Genomic DNA, 17492 nt, shown 5'->3' on the forward strand with positions numbered 1-17492 from the left:
GGAGATAAGGCTCTGGTCTTATTACACCCTAATAAAATGAGTTAATGTTTTAGTATTATCGATAAAAGAGCACTTGGATATATTTAATAACCAAACTGAGAAACACTTAATTTTAGTTGTCTGTAGCAATATAACACAAATTCTCCTGTAAAACAAATTGCAGTTTTGGAATATATTTTAATGTGTATTCAACAAAGGAGAAAATGAGGTGATTGAAGTTCAATTTGTAGCATGTTATTAACCATTTCCGCTTGACTAGATGAGTAAAAGGGTAACGGATGAGGGTTTTATTATTACCTTTCTGCTAAAATGAAGTGGTATAAAAGATAAGGTGACGAGATTAATGAACATAAGAAAAAGGGGTAATCAATCAAGCTCTGCAAGGGAGACAAGAGTGACAGTACCCTGTGTGATCGCTAAGAGCACACGTCTACAAGGTGGACTTTATCATTGGTTCTTCAGTAAACTTGAAAATTAACAGTTGTGTTTGAAAACTGAGCTGAGCTAACAAGATGATCAATTCACGGATCCCTCAAGGTTAGATAAAGTGAAAAAAAAATACCCACAGAATTCAAAAAGAAAGGAATTTAATTCATAGTATCAGAGAAAAATGTGTCCTAGTAGAAAACTAGCCATATTTAACATATGGGAAAAGACAGGACTTGCAGGTGTCCCACAGCCACTAACGCCACCATATTTTGTGACTTAGAAGCCACTGCTTCTGACCCCAGGAGTCTTCAGAGAACAATGGCACCTTCTCTCTTTTACAACTGGTTTCATCATGGGCTCTAAATAAAAAGTCTGCTGGCAAAGGCTGAAGGAAATACTTTATAAATTGTTCAGTTCTTAGTACATATAATTGAAAAAGAAAAACAGTGATACTGCTTGCATGGGAAGCACCATCTACCCACTCATTGTGGTTGGCCTCCATTCTTTTATTACTCTTACATGTGCCTTGTAGCTCTCATTAAAAGAGTTATTCGGCCTTAAATTTCTCTGCTCACTGCTTCTGGTTTGGTAATACCCACCCTCTAGTGATTTCCAGAGCAGTGCATAGGGTATAAATGTGTACCAACCTACAGAACTAAGTCATCTTTGGTTTGTCTTCATTATTGACTGATAATGATAGAACCCAGGTTGATCATCTGAATGTTCAGCCTTCAGAATTCTGAAGTTGTGGTCCATGTACAGCTCTCAACCAGGAGAGATCGCTTTCCTGGATTGGTTCTCTATATTGAACACAGAACTGCTTCTGGAGATCATTGAGTAAATTTCAGAAAAAGCTTGCATCCCACTGTAGAGAAATTTCTTATTCCAAGAAGCAGAGAAACAAATGATACCATAATAAGCAATTTCCAGAGACAAAGAAGGAGATGTTCTTATTAATTAAAATAAGTGAAAAACAACATGGCATTCTATAATATGTAGACTTCTGTCATTAATATTTGGAAAGTATGAAGCATTATTAGTTGATTTTTATTGGATATTTTCTTACATTTCAAATGTTATCCCCTTTTCTGCTATTCCCTCAAGAATCCCCCTACCCCTGCCTCTATAAGAGTGTTTTCCAACCCACCCACCCATTCCCACCCATCTCCTTGCCCTGGCATTACCCTACACTGGAGCATTGAGCCTTCATAAGGCCAAGGGCCTCTCCTCTTGTTGATGGCTGATCCTCTGCTACATATTTAGCTGGAGCCATATTCCCTCCATGTGTACACTTTGGTTGGTGGTTTAGTCTCTGGGAGCTCTGAGGGGTCTTCTTGGTTGATACTGTTGTTCTTCCTATGGGGTTGCAAACCCTTTCAGCTCCATCACTCTTTTCTCTAACTCCTCCATTGGGGACCCTGCTTTCAGTCCAATGGTTGGTTGAAAGCATCTGACTCTGCATTTGTCAGGCTTTGGAAGAGCCTCTCAGGAGACAGCTATATCAGGCTCCTGTGAGCATGCACTTCTTGGCATCCACAATAGTGTCTGGGTTTGGTGACTGTATTTGTGATGGATCCCAATGTGGGGCTGTTTGTGGATGACCTTTCCTTGAGTCTCTGCTCCATACTTTGTCTCTGCAGTTCCTCCTGTGAATATTTTGTTCCCCCTTCTAAGAAGAACTGAAGCATCTACTCTTTGGTTTTCCAATTTCTTGAGCTTTATGTGGTCTGTAGATTGTATCTTGGGTATTCCAAGCTTTTGGTCTAATATTCACTTATCAGTGAGTGCATACCATGTGTGTTCTTTTGTAACTGGGTTACCTCCCTCAGGATGACCTAGTTCCATATATTTGCCTAATTATTCCATAAAGTCATTGTTTTTAGTAGCTGTGTAGCACTCCATTGTGTAAATGTACCACATTTTCTGCATCCATTCCTCTTTTGAAGAACATCTAGGTTCTTTCTAGCTTCTGCCTGTTATAAACAAGGCTGCTGTGAACATAGTTGAACATGTATCCTTGTCATATGTTGGAACATCTTTTGAGTATATGACCAGGAGTGGTATAACTGGGTCCTCAGGTAGTACTATGTCCAGTTTTCTGAGGAACCTCCAGACTGATTTCCAAAGTGGTTTTACCAGCTTGCAGTCCCACAAACAATGAGTAATATCTTACTTTCTTCACATCCTCGCCAGCATTGGCTGACACCTGAGGTTTTGATCTTAGCCATTTTTACTGGTGTGAGGTAGAATCTCAGGGTTGTTTTGATTTGCATGTCTCTGTTGACCAAGGATGTTGAACATATTTTTAGGTGCTTCTTGGCCATTCAATATTCCTCAGTTGAGAATTCTTTGTTTAGCTTTGTATCTGATTATTGAACTCTCTGGAGTCTAACTTCTTGAGTTCTTTGTATATATTGGATATTAGCCCTCTATCAGTTGTAGGATTAGTAAATATATTTTCATTTTGGAGGCACTCAGAGCTATGAGTGTTTCTCTTAGCACTACTTTTATTGTATCCCATAAGTTTGGGTATGTTGTGCCTTCGTTTTCATTAAATTCTAAAAAGTCTTTAATTTTTTTCTTTATGTCTTCCTTGACTGAGTTATCATTGAGTAGAACATTGTTCAACTTCCATGTGTATGTGGCCTTTCTGTTGTTTTTGTTGGTGTTGAAGACCAGCCTTAGTCCATGGTGATCTGATAGGATGCATGGGAGTATTTCAATCTTCTTGTATCTGTTGAGGCCTGTTTTGTGACTGATTATATGGTCAGTTTTGGAGAAGGTACCATGAGGTGCTGAGAAGAAGGTATATTCTTTTGTTTTAGGATGAAATGTTCTATAGATATCTGTCAAATACAGTTGGTTCATAACTTCTGTTAATTTCATTGTGTCTCTCTAGTTTCTGTTTCCCTGATCTGCCGTTGATGAGAGTGGGGTATTGAAGCCTTCCACTATTATTGTATGTGGTGCAATGTATGCTTTGAGCTTTAGTAAAGTTTCTTTTATGAATGTTGGTGCCCTTGCATTTGGAGCATAGATGTTCAGAATTGAGAGTTCATCTTGGTAGATTTTGTCTTGATGAGTATGAAGTGCCCTTCCTTATCTTTTTGATAATTTTTGGTTGAAAGGATAGGAGAAATTTCTTTTCTTGTCCAATCTATTTGGAGTTCTGTATGTTTCTTGTATGTTCATAGACATCTGTTTTTTTAGGTTAGGGAAGTTTTTTTCTATAATTTTGTTAAAGATATTTACTGGCCCTTTAAGTTGGGAATCTTCACATTCTTTTATACCTATTATTCTTAGGTTTGGTTTTCTAGTTCTGTCCTGGATTTCCTGGATGTTTTGGAGCTTTTCATTTTCTTTGACTGTTGTGTCAATGTTTTTTATGGTATCTTCTGCACCTGAGATTCTCTCCTCTGTCTCTTGTATTCTGTTGGTGATGCTTGTGTCTATGAGTGCTGATCTCTTTCGTAGGTTTTTCTATCTCCAGAGTTTTCTTCTCTTTGATTTTTTAATTGTTTCTATATCCATTTTATATCCTGCATGTTTTTGTTTAATTCCTTCACCTGATTGGTTGTGTTCTCCTGTATTTCTTTAAGGAAGTTGTTATTCAGGTCCTTCTTAACATCCTCTATCATCACCATGAGGTATGATTTTAAATTGAACCTTGCTTTTGAGGTGTGATGGGCTATCCTGGATGTGCTATAGTGGGAGAACTCCATTCAGGTGATGCCAAGTAGCCTTGGTGTCTGTTGCTTATGTTCTTGTGCTTGCCTCTATCCATCTGTTTATCTCTAGTGCTGCTTGCCCTAGCTGTCTTTGAATGGAACCTGTCCTTCTTGTGATCCTGGTTGTGTCAAAACTCTTCAAAGTCCAGGTGTCTTTGTGACCCTGTGATTCTGAGATCCTGGGATCCTGTGTGTGTCAGAGCTCCTGGGAATCAAGCTTTCTCTGAGTGTTACAGGATTGGGTTGTGGGAGGCCTGAGCCCTGAGTTTGCTCTGGGCACAGATACAAGCTGGAAGGAACCTGTTCCTCTATATGTGTGGGCGGTGGGGGGAGGTTGTGTTTCCTTGGTTCCTATGTGGGTCCCAGTTATGCTGGGTGTTGGGAAAGGTCTTGTGGCATCAATTGCATTCTTGAGTGTGTCAGAACTCTAGTGCTCCTGGGTGTGTCCCATCTCCTAGGAGTTAAGCTTTCCCTGTGATCCTTGGCCTGTTAGCACACCTATGATCCTGTGTTCCTATAATTCTGTGTTTCTGTGTTAGAGCACCTGGGTGACAGGTGTCCTCTGGGTGTTATGGGAGTTGGTGCAGGACCAGTGCCCAAGGTCTGTTCATGGCACAAGTTTAGACAGTATGATCTTTTTGTAATTGGATAATTTTAAGAAATCATTGATTTTTTTTAATGTAACAGTACCATGTTTATGTCACAATTAGAAACTCTTTTTCTGATAAGAGAGCTGTGGTACTAGATTTATGAATGAAATGGACTTTCATGAGGAAAATAGATGATTTCACATTATCAAAATTCTTGAAATTATGTAAAAGGTATATAAAATTATTATTATGATAGTCTAATTTTTGTGCATTTTTGAAATTTTTCATAGCAAAAAAAATCTAAAAAGTAATAATCAGAAAAGAGAAAAAAAACTTAACATCATATCAGTTATTCTCATTACTGAGGAAGCAATACCCACTTTCCCAACCCCTTCTCAAATTTCTCACTAACTTTTTCTTTTCAGGCAGTTTTCCAATGTCTAGCTAGAAGGGACAGCATCGAAAACAAGGAAAACATTTGGAAAGCGATGTTAAATGATTTAACTACTAAAGTCTGTTGCAGGCCACTCAAAGTAAAAATTGTGGTCACTATGTTGGGTGAGCCAGAAGATGGGCATTATTTACTGTATTTTAAATGAGTATTTTCTCACTTAAATGGGTAGGTTCCTTAATAGTACTGGCTCTCTTCTTTTTTCTTTTATCCCACTGTAGGAATGCCCTCACTGGCAACTGTACCCTATATACATTTAAAATATGATTCTGCTTGCTGTATTTTATTCTTTTCATAACTGGTAAACAGGAAATTCTCAATTTTGAAACAACACATTTTATTTCTGAATCTGTAAATTAATGGTAAACTATTGTGTTGAATTTAGCAAATATTTATGCTGTAAAGACTTGTCCAGGTAGCCAACATATCTCCCTCTCCAAAAATGTTATTTTCTTTCTTCTAACAGCAAAATAAATGAGAAAATTGTTTAAAAATGGTAGGAAGACAATAGAGCCTATTTATGAGGAAAGAGATGTGTGCCTATAATGGTTTCCTTGTCTTCAGGCTTTCTTAATATGACTTACATGTTTTCATTAAGAAAGAAATAACAGATTCCCAAGATGACTTGGTTTAAAAGAGAAATCAAATATAATTTTTTGTGTTTTGTAATAATTGTGGAGTGTGTGCCACATTAAGTCTCATTTTCTGTTTGTTGGTTTTCCTTTGCTTGTGTCATGAAACTTTAAAGACACTGCAGCTCTCCTAAAGGAAGAGTGTGCACTCAGACGTAAACAGCAGTCACAGTGAATCTGTTTCCTTGTATTTGTTCTAGAGAGATGTAGTTATTTTGAATGATGACCTAATCTATGCTAGAGTCAGGTGAGCCATTTATCTGGGACACAGCCCATTTCCACACGCACAGTCACTGAGGCTGAATTGTTTGCTATCTCAATAGGTCTTACAGATTGAACTTGGGCCTCTGATAAATGGTCATCACAGTAATGACTCTTTGGGACTGTGAAGAAAAGAATATACCTGAAAACTATGAAACTAAAATGTATCCTCTTAGAAGAAGTGGATAAAAGACCACTCATGTCATATACTGTGCAGGAACAGCAAAGATATTTGTGTGTATGTGTGTGTTTGTGTGTGTGTATGATTTTTATATAGTTTAGTTTTCCATATATTGAGACTACGAAAATGTCTTCTTATTTTTGTTTTTTGTTTGTAAAACAAAATAAGAAGAAAATGTCTTCTTATTTTGTTTTACAAAGCATATGATATGCTTTGTAAAAATAATTAGTAGGGGGAAAATATAATTTGTGGCTTTGTTACATAGAAATTTTAGATTTATTTTAAAAATAATTCATTCTTACCTTAATTGGATCTATATAATTGGAATATATATTCAAGAATTCTTTGTTCTTTACACAGAAAATGTAATTTAAATCAATTGTTCAGTCAAAGTTAAGGTGGAGAGAATATTTGGCATTTGAACATTAGAATTGATAGTTGTTAGAGAACCCATCACATTTTGGATACGATAATCCCTTATGACCTACCGTAGGCATCTCTTCGTCTTTGGAGTAGCAATGCTTGCTGGTCTATCAGTCCCATTTAAAAATATGCTACACTAGTTAGAGGAAAGTTCTACTCATCTTTTACCCTAAATGTAAAATTAAATTTCTCTTTTCACTCATGATGTTTTTTTACCAGTTTATGTTGTTTCAAAGAGTCGACAGAGGACATTCATAAATACAGTATCATAGTGATAAAGCATAGTCTATGATTTCTATAAATGTACAAAGCACCTGAATTGTACTTTTGAGGGATGGAGAGTAGTCCTCCCTTAATGTTTACCAAGGGGAAACTGTTGAAATAAATATTGGAAGAGGTCTTTACATCAATTTTACATTGAAAACTGTAGAGAAGAATTATTTGCTTTGATTAAAATTAGAGAACACTATCAGTGGTGTGTTGGTTGATGATTGGATGCAGGTTCTAAAATGGACCTCTAGTGATTGGGCAATCTTACTGATTTGACCTCTAGTGATTGGGCAATCTTACTGATTTGACTTCTAGTGATTGGGCTATCTTACTGATTTGACCTCTAGTGATTGGGCAATCTTACTGATTTGACTTCTAGTGATTGGGCTATCTTACGGATTTGATCTCTAGTGATTGGGCAATCTTACTGATTTGACCTCTAGTGATTGGGCAATCTTACTGATTTGACCTCTAGTGATTGGGCTATCTTACTGATTTGATCTCTAGTGAGTGGGCTATCTTACTGATTTGATAGTAGAGACAACAGACAATGATGAAACCAGTGTTTAGTGGAAAGCCTCGGATTTAGCCACTCTGCTGAAATCCACAGGAAGTCAAGAGAGAAAATAATACAAAAATTAGCTAGTATACTAATCCTTCCCTTCCATCCCACCCTCTATCCTTGTTCTTGGTCTGCAGGTCGCCCTGTGTTAGTTCATGATGCCCTTGAATACTTGGGCGTAGCTCACTGTGCTGGCATAGACTTCTTAGTAGCCTGAACTGGAGGTGCACTCTCTTCCACCTGCTTGATGGAGACTTAAATAATATAGAGGAAGTATGGGTATTTTTAGAAACTATGCATTAACACACAGACATTTGTAACAATACTTCATAGTTGCAGAAGACATTTAAAGTATTTTATATGTTATAACTGAAGTCACAATATAAATTACATAAATTCTTCAGTAAAGACTGAATCTTGAGTTTTCTAGTCCTGTAATGTTCTTTTCAGATTCTGATGTCAGGGTTTTGCTGGTGACATGGAAGGAGTTGGCAGGTGTAATGAGAACCAGCACTGGGGCTGCTCCTCCTAGTGCTTGGTAGGATTTACCTGTGGAAAAGTTGAAACTGGTGTTTACTCTCTGGGAAAGTGCAGACTACACGTTCAGTTTCCTCAGTAGATATAATCACAATGTCTGTTCCTTCCTGAACAACTTTGGTAGTTTCATAGTTTTGAAAACTATAATTTGTTATCATATTTACAGTCACTATATTGTATAGCAGATCTCTTTTATGACGTTTATCTCAATTCCATTGACACTGGAATATATTTTATATTCTAAATTAATTCTATTTATTGCATCTTGGGTTTGGTCCTAAAATATATTACATCCTTTTTTGCTTTTGTTTTAAGATTGGAAGCTGGCTGGATTGCTCACACTGGCTATAATTTTTCTGGGCTTACGTAAACCTCTTACTCCAGACACCCAAGTTCCTAGAACTACATAGACCTATGCCATGGTGCTGAACAGTGCTGCCTTTATAACTGAACATTGTGCGGCTGTGAGATGGAGTGTTCTATGTTCTTGTTATTTGGTGGTCATGTTCAAGTAATCTGTATTTTCACTAAGTTTGAACTTACATCTACTCAATTATAGAAAGGTATGGTAGACTTGTAAATTTATGCTTTCAGACCTCTGAGGTTTTGTGTCCTGAATTCTATTTTTTATAATTTGTTTGGTTTATTAAGGCTGTGTGTGGATTTGAAGGCTGTGTTGGCCTTAGGGTTTTGTTGCCCCTGCTTCAGGCTTCCAAGTGATGTGGTTGCAGTTGGATGCCACTATACCCAGTGCTACGCATGCTGCAAGTGTTTGAAAGCATTGCCATTTGACTTATAAATAATCAGGATAGTTCTGTGTCTTAAGAAAATGATTTTATATCATTATGAAATAGCCTTACCCTTAAAAAAAGTTTTACCCTGAAACACACTTGATTTGATTAGATGCCAACAATTGAGTGGTAAATAGGAGGCCCAAAACTGAAAACCTGAAGGAGAAAGCCCTTCTAAATAGAACTATTCCTGGAGAGTTTAGGCACATTCCATGTAATTTTCTATTGCTTTGTACTGTTTTTATTTCTTCTTGGTATTTTAAATAACAAAAGGAAAAATTTTAAAGGTAGATAGTTTTTCTTTTTAATTAATTTAGTTAATATGGGCACCAGAAAAACTTGCAATGGCTGCATCATAGTTCAACTGTCACACAAGAATAAATCACTTCACAATACCTGACACTTCTGTACCCTAAAGATGTGCTCAGATACCAAGGGAGGAACTTGGGTGGGAAGAGGAAAAAAGACTGATTTTGCTCAGTTTCAGGTGTCTCAGTCCATCGTGGTAGAGAAAGCTACTCAGCCATGGCTGACAGGAAACAGTGGGACAATGCCTTTTCTTCCACCCAGACCCAACCTACCATACTTTGAAGATCCTAAAGCTCTTATAAACTTTTGACATTGAGATTGAAGTTGTAAAGAAAGAATCAAGGACATCTTTGTTAGTTAGAAACTATATATTATAAAATATGCCAATATGTCATAATTAGTAAAGTTTTATTAGTAGATTTGAAATTAAATGTTAAATAATTTATTAATATAAAAATTTAGTTTAAATAATGGGTAAAAATATTGTATTTTTTAATGTAGCAACATTGTGTGTTATTTCTCTGAGTTTTGGAAAAATAACTGAACATTTCCAAACTCAATGAAAAAGCTTAAAAATTGAGAACACTGTTACAATAGTAGTCATATGTTGAAGACCTAACATACGTAGTTTTGAAGCTGGGCATAGCAGTGTTTTGTCTGTAACAGCAGTTTTCAGGCAGAAGCAGGAGCATCATCCTGATAGATAGAAGGTTTGCCTTAGCCACCAGTGAAACCCTGTCTCAGAAAGAACAAGGTCTTGGGATGTGGCTCAGCAGTAGAATACTTGTATAGCATGTTTTGGACCTCAAGTTTGATCACAGCTCCAGATAGATAGATAGATAGATAGATAGATAGATAGATAGATAGATAGATAGATAGATAGATAGATAGATAGATAGATAGATGATAGATAGATAGATAGATTAAATAGATAAATATATAAATAGATAAACAAGTGAGAAGATTGATTAATAAAAATAGACGATTCCAAGTTAGGTGCATACCACACAGTAATTTCTATTCTAACCTAAGTGAGACTGCCATCCCCGAGCAAATGAATAAATGAATAAACAAATATTTTTGCAGATAAATAACTTGTATGTTATCCTCATAAAATGCACAGTGATTTTTGAGTATAGACAGAGATGATGTATTAAAGTATTTTGAGTAATTAAATTGAAATAGATAAATGACTCTCTGAGCTCCTTTCTGATATTAGCAACATAGGTATACATGTCCATGATGCTTTATTAATAAGAAGGGTCTGGTGTGGTGATTATTATCAAGAATGGTTCAAAAGCTTGGTGCTAAGTGTAGATATTATAATAACATGTTAGCATACCACACTGTAGAGGTTTTAGTGGAATTATTACTATAAACTTTTAAATTTTTAAATTGAAAATTCTCTGTTTCTACCTGATGGAAAATCTTTCACTGTGTTCATGATAAAACTTGTTCTCTGGCTTTATGTCTCCATGTTAAAAGATCTCCACACCTCAGTGCAGCTGTTCAGACGCAGGTTCATTTCTAAGTTCATTCTGCTCTTTCTCAGAATTTTTATGCCTTAATTGTTTTCCGGTGTATGCTTACAGAAAACAGATACAGTACGTCCTTCATGACCATACTCTAGTGTGTTTGTGTTCTAGTTAGGGTTTTTGTCTTTAAAACACACACACACACACAAACTACAGGTATACATTTTAAAAACTAAATTAAAATTAACGATAATCATTTTCTTTTGTTTTTGTTCATTTCTTTTTTTAAATTTTTCTCATTAAGCTATACATAATCTACTAGTTAAAAAATCAAGATTTTATAATGTATCATATAGAATGTAAATTATTTTTAAGCTGAGGAATGTTGAAAATAAAATAGAACCAAGTAAAGATGCTGAATTATATACAGGCCAAAGGCTTAAAGGTGCATTGCTCCAGCACAAATATTAAGTTATGAAATGGGAATTTCAGTTTGCCATAAATCTGCCTGCCATCACAGCTTAAAGTAAAATAGTTTTGCCCATCTAAAGCAACATCAATTTGCCAGTCAGTGCTTCATGTATCAAAGAGCGTTCTGTGAAAATATCAATATCATTGGTTAATATAAATGAAATTAATTTTTAAAGCTGGGCTAAAGGTTGACATCTGAAAAATTGCATTACTTTGCAGAAGAGAAATTTCTGTCTTCTAGTGAAATTTCAGGTCATGAGGGCAAGTAATTTTCACAATCTTCAATGGGAGCCAGTGAAATATGAACTTCATTGTCACCTAGCCCCAAAGCGATAAGATAAAATGAGCTGATACATCATTTGCTGTGGTTTTATCATCTCCCTCAGTAATTGGAAGAGAAAACATAAGAGTGTGTGTATTTGTATGCTTTTCTCTCTTCCCTCCCAACTGCCCCGTCATCCACACCTAGGCTAAAGCCATTTTAGCCCAATCAATACAAAGGTCATGCAGCATTTTTTTAATATATTTTTAATTTTTCATGCTGACTAAAGCTGCCAAGTAGAACATTAGAGTAATGAATATATTTAATTGAATTTGTCACCCATGAAAATGTTAAAGAAAATGCTATGCTACATCATAGTACTAGTACCAGGAGAAAAATACATAGATGAAAGAAATTACATAATAACTCAAAATTAATGTAAAAGCTAATATCTGTTCATATTTATGGCTTTCAGTTTTGTTGCTGTTTAGCCTTGGGGATTTTAGGAACATTCTAAATGTTATAGTCAGTTACAACAAATATTTCCATTTAAAATTCTCTACTGGAAGCAGCTGCATATTGCACTTTCTCAAAAGGTATCTTTATTTTGCTGTTATTTTATATATTTTGCTTAACAATATATTCTTGTATATAAAACATTAAAAGTCATATGGTTGGTTATTTAAAAAGAAAATCTTTAAAACAGCTTGAATTTACTATTATTAAGAAAAGTGGAGGGTCATTTTGATATTATTTCAGAGACAACTTCAGCAAAATATAAATACCATCACCAATGCAATGTTTAAATAATTGATGGAATTTCTTCAAACTTATTTTCTCATACTGTGGTTGTTAGAAACAATGCATAATAACACATGTAGTAGTGAACTACACAATACATAATAACACATGTAGTAGTGAACTAAACAATACATAATAACACTTATGTAGTAGTGAACTAACTGGAGAGTAGTTTCCAAAGTTGTTTTGTTTTAAAGATACTTTGCATATTTGAATATATTTCTATGCTCAAATTTAAGCCCAATGCCCATTGTTTGTATTTATGTTCAATAATTTGGGGACATAAGGAATATCCTCTTAACATTAAGTTGCAGCACCATTGTTAATTGACGGCATTAGTTTCTGGATAATACACTGGATTGAAAATATCTCTCTTGACGGAAAATATATCCAGATAGTGTAAAAATCATTTTATTGATGAATTCCAAATACAATTGTTGGTGTTTATTATGTGATTTTGGCTTCTTATTGTCAAATTATTCAGAAGTCAATATTGTGTTATCTGAGTGAGTAAAACCACTGAAATTAGGAAGTGTTTAAAAACGAGTGTGGCTAGACTAGTTTACTAATTATATGTGCTTTAAATAGTTTTTAATTTCAATTACTTAGACTTCTGCTTCTTGATTTTCATATATGCAGACTTTGGTGTAACTATTTTTTTAGATAAAATATTGTTCCACCTAAATTTTCCCTTCTAGAACAATGTTAAAATATTTAAATTTTACTGAGGGTATTTTGTCTGTAACAAGGCCTCCCATCTTTGCTCCTTTGCCAGAATGAAACAAACAACATTAAATATTTAAAATCTATTTTTTAAAGTATAAATAAGATATCATCTAGTTGGACTAAAAAATGTGGGTTTCTATTTTTATTCTTTTTGAGGATGAGAAAAGAAGATTTGGGGTGAAATAAAATGCTTTGCAGTGAACGTAGAAATAACAGCAGCCTGAATAAAGAATTCCCTAATGTTATTATAGGAAGCTATATGCTATAGTAACAGAGAGTAGAAAAATATATGTATTTTTGGAGAATATGATAACCTTTTCATAGAAGCTACATTTGGTTTTTAAAATAGGATGAAATTTAGTATGTATTTGTATATTATATATAAATACTGATTTTTTTTTATTCTAACACACTCACTTTAAGATTTAATATGTAAATTATCTTTGTTAAAACAAATTATTTTTAAAAGTTGAATTCACTAATAACACTAACAATAATAAAACAAAGTAGTAAGGATTCAGAGAGAGGTCTGTGGGCTTTGGCTTTCAAGCTATGCTAGACTCAGGGTCATAACTGCAGAGCAATGGTAATGATACGGTTGCCATAGCAACTGATTCATTGGAGGGCTAGACCTCTGTCTAGGGTGCTGTCAGTATATGTAGAGTTCCAGCGAACAGAAAGTCCCAAAGAAGGGTCTGCTTCTACCTAATCCAGTTTTAATTGAACTCTAGAGACTTTGAAGTGAAGCCTCAGACCAGGCGCACAACTCCTGTACCAGGAAGAAATGAACCTTGTGCTCAGCCAGGCCTCGGCTGCTTTCCAGTGCTGACATATCTTCCTAATGAATGCTTTCAAGATGTGTTATTATTGCAAATTCAGGTAGAATCTTCAGTTAGGAGAGTCTCCACTTCTATTTAAGCTACAAGTTGACTAAAGCATTATTCCCATTTGTTACTTTCTTTTAAATTAGGCTTTTTTAAAAAAAGATTTTAAAATTTGAGTCCTTAGACAATTGTATATAATTTTCTGCCTTTTCTGTTTTTCTGAGTTTGAAGATATGAGACCTTATATTTAACTTTATAAGCACACCTTTATAGTGTATCAGTATACCTCAGATTTTAGCACGTTTGGACATATATACAGCAGCATTGGTTTCAGGTTTGGGAGTATATTTTAGGTAATTGAAACATACATATGAATGATAAACCTCAGATGGGCTATAAGAAAGAAAAAGTAGATCTGGGATGTTAGATGCAGGAATTTCAACATTGTACTGCTTTGATTTTTTTTAATTTATCCAACAAAAAGCTTAAGATTTTATAAGAGTGAGTATATGTAGGGCTTATGTCATTTAGTGTAATTTCAATTATATTCATTAGAATAAAACACATTTTAAAGGAGGTTGGTTTATGAAGATCTTTGAAATAGCCACACTATTCAAATCAATAGATTATAGTGGAGTTTTGATGAACCCTAGAACTACCACAGTCTATTAAAAACATTAAGAACAGCATGTTAGCATGCTGGTTTCTGTTGGTGAATGGAGAATCCGGAATGAGGTAACTCTTTGGCCATGTGACTCTGTCTGTGTAGTGCTGGCATCATTGCTGTGTGCAGCAGGATGTACTGGAGATTTGTATGCTTAAGAGACTTGGAACTTTCACACCAGTGTTCAACACTTCTCCCGTGTCATGGCACTTAGGGGACTCTGAGTTGTTTATTTTGGTTCTCTCCTTTCAGTGTTAATCTAAATAAAGGACAGGAAGTGTAGTTTGTTAAGTTTTCAATGAGTCAATTCTATTTTAATCACAGTCGCTTTTTCTTCAGAGACAGACCATTGACTTTAGGCCAGAGAAGCCTTGAGTGCACAGTCCCCACACCTCAGCCCCGGGCACTGAGATTATATGTGGAAGCACACTCCTGACTGTATTATGCTTTTGAAGAGCATGACAGTGTGGAATGTAATGGAAGCTCTGGACTGTAGAATAGGAGAACTTGGAGAGGACTAGGCTGCCACTAGCTTATGAAGACTGTTTCAATATCAAACCTGTCTTTACCCCGCCTTATTTTACTTGTGACTAGAATTATCAAATATGTTATTATGTTTATAAAATATATAATGCATAATATATTTTCAACTATATTGTTAAAATAAATCCAGGGTGGTAAACTTATACATAGAAGCATTAAGACAATAAATGATTGAGTATTTACTTTAAATTAGTAAATACAGCTACTAACTTTTCTTAATAAATCAAAAAACTGAATATTTATGTGTAGAAAGAGCCATTTTCTCAATACTTCTCACTAATCAAATTTCCCTTAAGATATCACTTGTGACCCACTTCATGTGGGAGAGAGAGAGAGACAGAGACAGAGACAGAGAGAGAGCATGAGTGCAGAGCAAAGCATTGGAGCCATTGTGGGGCCTAGACTACCAGATGTCACGCAGCTATTTAAAAATGGTGCTTCATGCCATTGTTACGGTTGTAGAAAAAGTGTGATTGAAGGTTTTCCCAACTAAACCTGAGATTCTGTCTTCTCAAGCAGGAGAGGTGAGAATCCAGCAAGTGCCTGTTATATTGTGTATCTGGATGGTACAAAGTATTATAAAGAACTTCTGGGAACTTTGGAGTGTTTGGCTTTGCTAGAGGCAGTGGAGTAAAATCTAGGGTTGTGGGAAGATGAGAGGAACTGAGTCCCTGATGCTGCAGTGAACCTGCCTCGTTTCCAGGAACGTTCCAGGCCAAGAAGGAAACAAAACAAACAACTTCCCCTATCTGTCCTTTTTGTTTCTGTCTCTGAGTTTTATGTGTCCTACTGTGTGTTGTGGAAATGAGAAATAGAACATTTACTGCCAACTTCAGAAGTGAGAGATGAGTGCTTGTCTAACCAGACTTAGTAGAACTTTTCAAAGTTCTATTTGTTTTCTACCTTCCCATGAACCAGAAACAGAGTACTTCTTAGAGAAAATTTGAAAAAAAATTACTGAATGAAGTAAGGGTTTTTTCAATTTCTAAAAAACTGCATTGTGCATTTAAGAATTGAGGGTTGATTTTAGTTGAGGCCTGTGAAGTGGGCGGGAGCAGAGCATGGGGTGGGGTAGACCAGCACTTGTAAGTTTGTCTTCAGGGTCCATTTTTGCCTCTGTCATCAGTATCATAATCACAGCTTGGTTCATTTGTATTGCTTAGTGGCACTTGAGTTACAGAAATTTGTCTTCATTTTTAACTTAACTGAGCTCATAGATTTTTATCAGCTCTTGATAGGAATGACATTTTATTTTCTTGGAGAAGTGCTGAATCTGACTTCTCTCAGTCTCATAATTAAGCTTTTGAAATGATCTTTCTTGAAAACAAACTTTGAATAACAAGACAACAAAGTGGCTTAGAACTAAAGACGGGATTACCTTGAATTGGCAAAGCACTTTAAGCAACTGTGTCTGTCACATGGGATGACAGGACTTGTAACAAGTTACTCTGACAGCCACCCACTCCATGGAGAGATTACACTGAGCTTAATTTGCAGGGTTGTGTTTAGCTTTGACTGACAAAATGATACTTAACTCCTTATACAGTTAATCTTGTGTTTTCTGATTCTTTTTTCCTTACCAGTGAGCTAACATATTTTTAAAGTAGGTAAAAGGCATCCTTGGGAAAATTGTAGTCACATATGTAATATGCATTGTTGTAAGTGGCCAAAAGCATATATGGAATTTATTTGAATTCTTATTTTTGACATTTATCTGATACGTTTTTCTAAAAAGATTTTAAAATTAATCATTAAATAAGTACATATATTCCTGAGAATTGAGTACTTTGCTTTCAAAAGCCCAAATACATAATCGTAAGTGGAAATTTAATAATTTCATTCTACTTTTTCATCTAAGTTGCCCTTTCACTAATTAAAACCCATTTTCTTTCTTTCCTTTCAAACCGTTTCATTAGCTATAAAATTATTTTTCTTAGAAATTTTAATAGAGACTTTTCTTTTTTAATTGGAGGGAAACAGCACTAACAGAATGGAATAGTGTGACTTAATTGGGGTTATCTTTTCTCTCACCAGATCTTGGCGTATACAGAAGGTCTGCATGGAAAATGGCTGTTCACAGAGATAAGATCAATCTTTTCTCGTCGTTATCTTTTGCAAAATACAGCCCTGGAGATCTTTATGGCAAACAGAGGTAATCCATTACAGAAGTGCATTGTTAAAAAGCTAACTTACTCCCATTTGGGGTGTCATTTTGAACATACCATATTGTTTCTATTTAGATTGGATCTGTAGTTGACCCTCTGCCCTGATGACCTCATTTCTTACATCTCACAAATTGTCATATGATTTTTATTCCCTTTCCCTCCCATCATTTTTAGAATAATTTGTAGGTCTTTTGTATTCCTGACTATTTCACAGATGGCTGCAGTGCCCTATAAATATGAATACACTGTGGTTTAACCATTGCATCAGCTGTGGAGTTTCCATGCCTTCAGCATTGCCTTGATTACTTATAAGTGGCTACATTTGGGGACAACATATAATTATATATTCATCTATTTATTTTGTCTTTTATCTAACCTATTGCTACTTATTTAAAAA

At 35.3% G+C, this 17492-nt stretch overlaps 1 protein-coding gene across 2 annotated transcripts in view; it reads left to right on the plus strand.

Moving 5' to 3' along the window:
- The window catches only part of LRBA (LPS responsive beige-like anchor protein), a 533667-nt gene that overhangs the window by 340248 nt on the left and 175927 nt on the right, over positions 1-17492 (plus strand). For both annotated transcript variants that reach the window (XM_080915741.1, XM_080915742.1), the window contains exon 41: positions 16965-17082. In XM_080915741.1, the coding sequence (XP_080771867.1) occupies positions 16965-17082 (118 nt within the window). The remainder of the gene's footprint in view (positions 1-16964; positions 17083-17492) is intronic.

Source organism: Micromys minutus, assembly GCF_963924665.1.
Source record: "Micromys minutus genome assembly, chromosome: 4".
Lineage (NCBI taxonomy): Eukaryota > Metazoa > Chordata > Mammalia > Rodentia > Muridae > Micromys > Micromys minutus.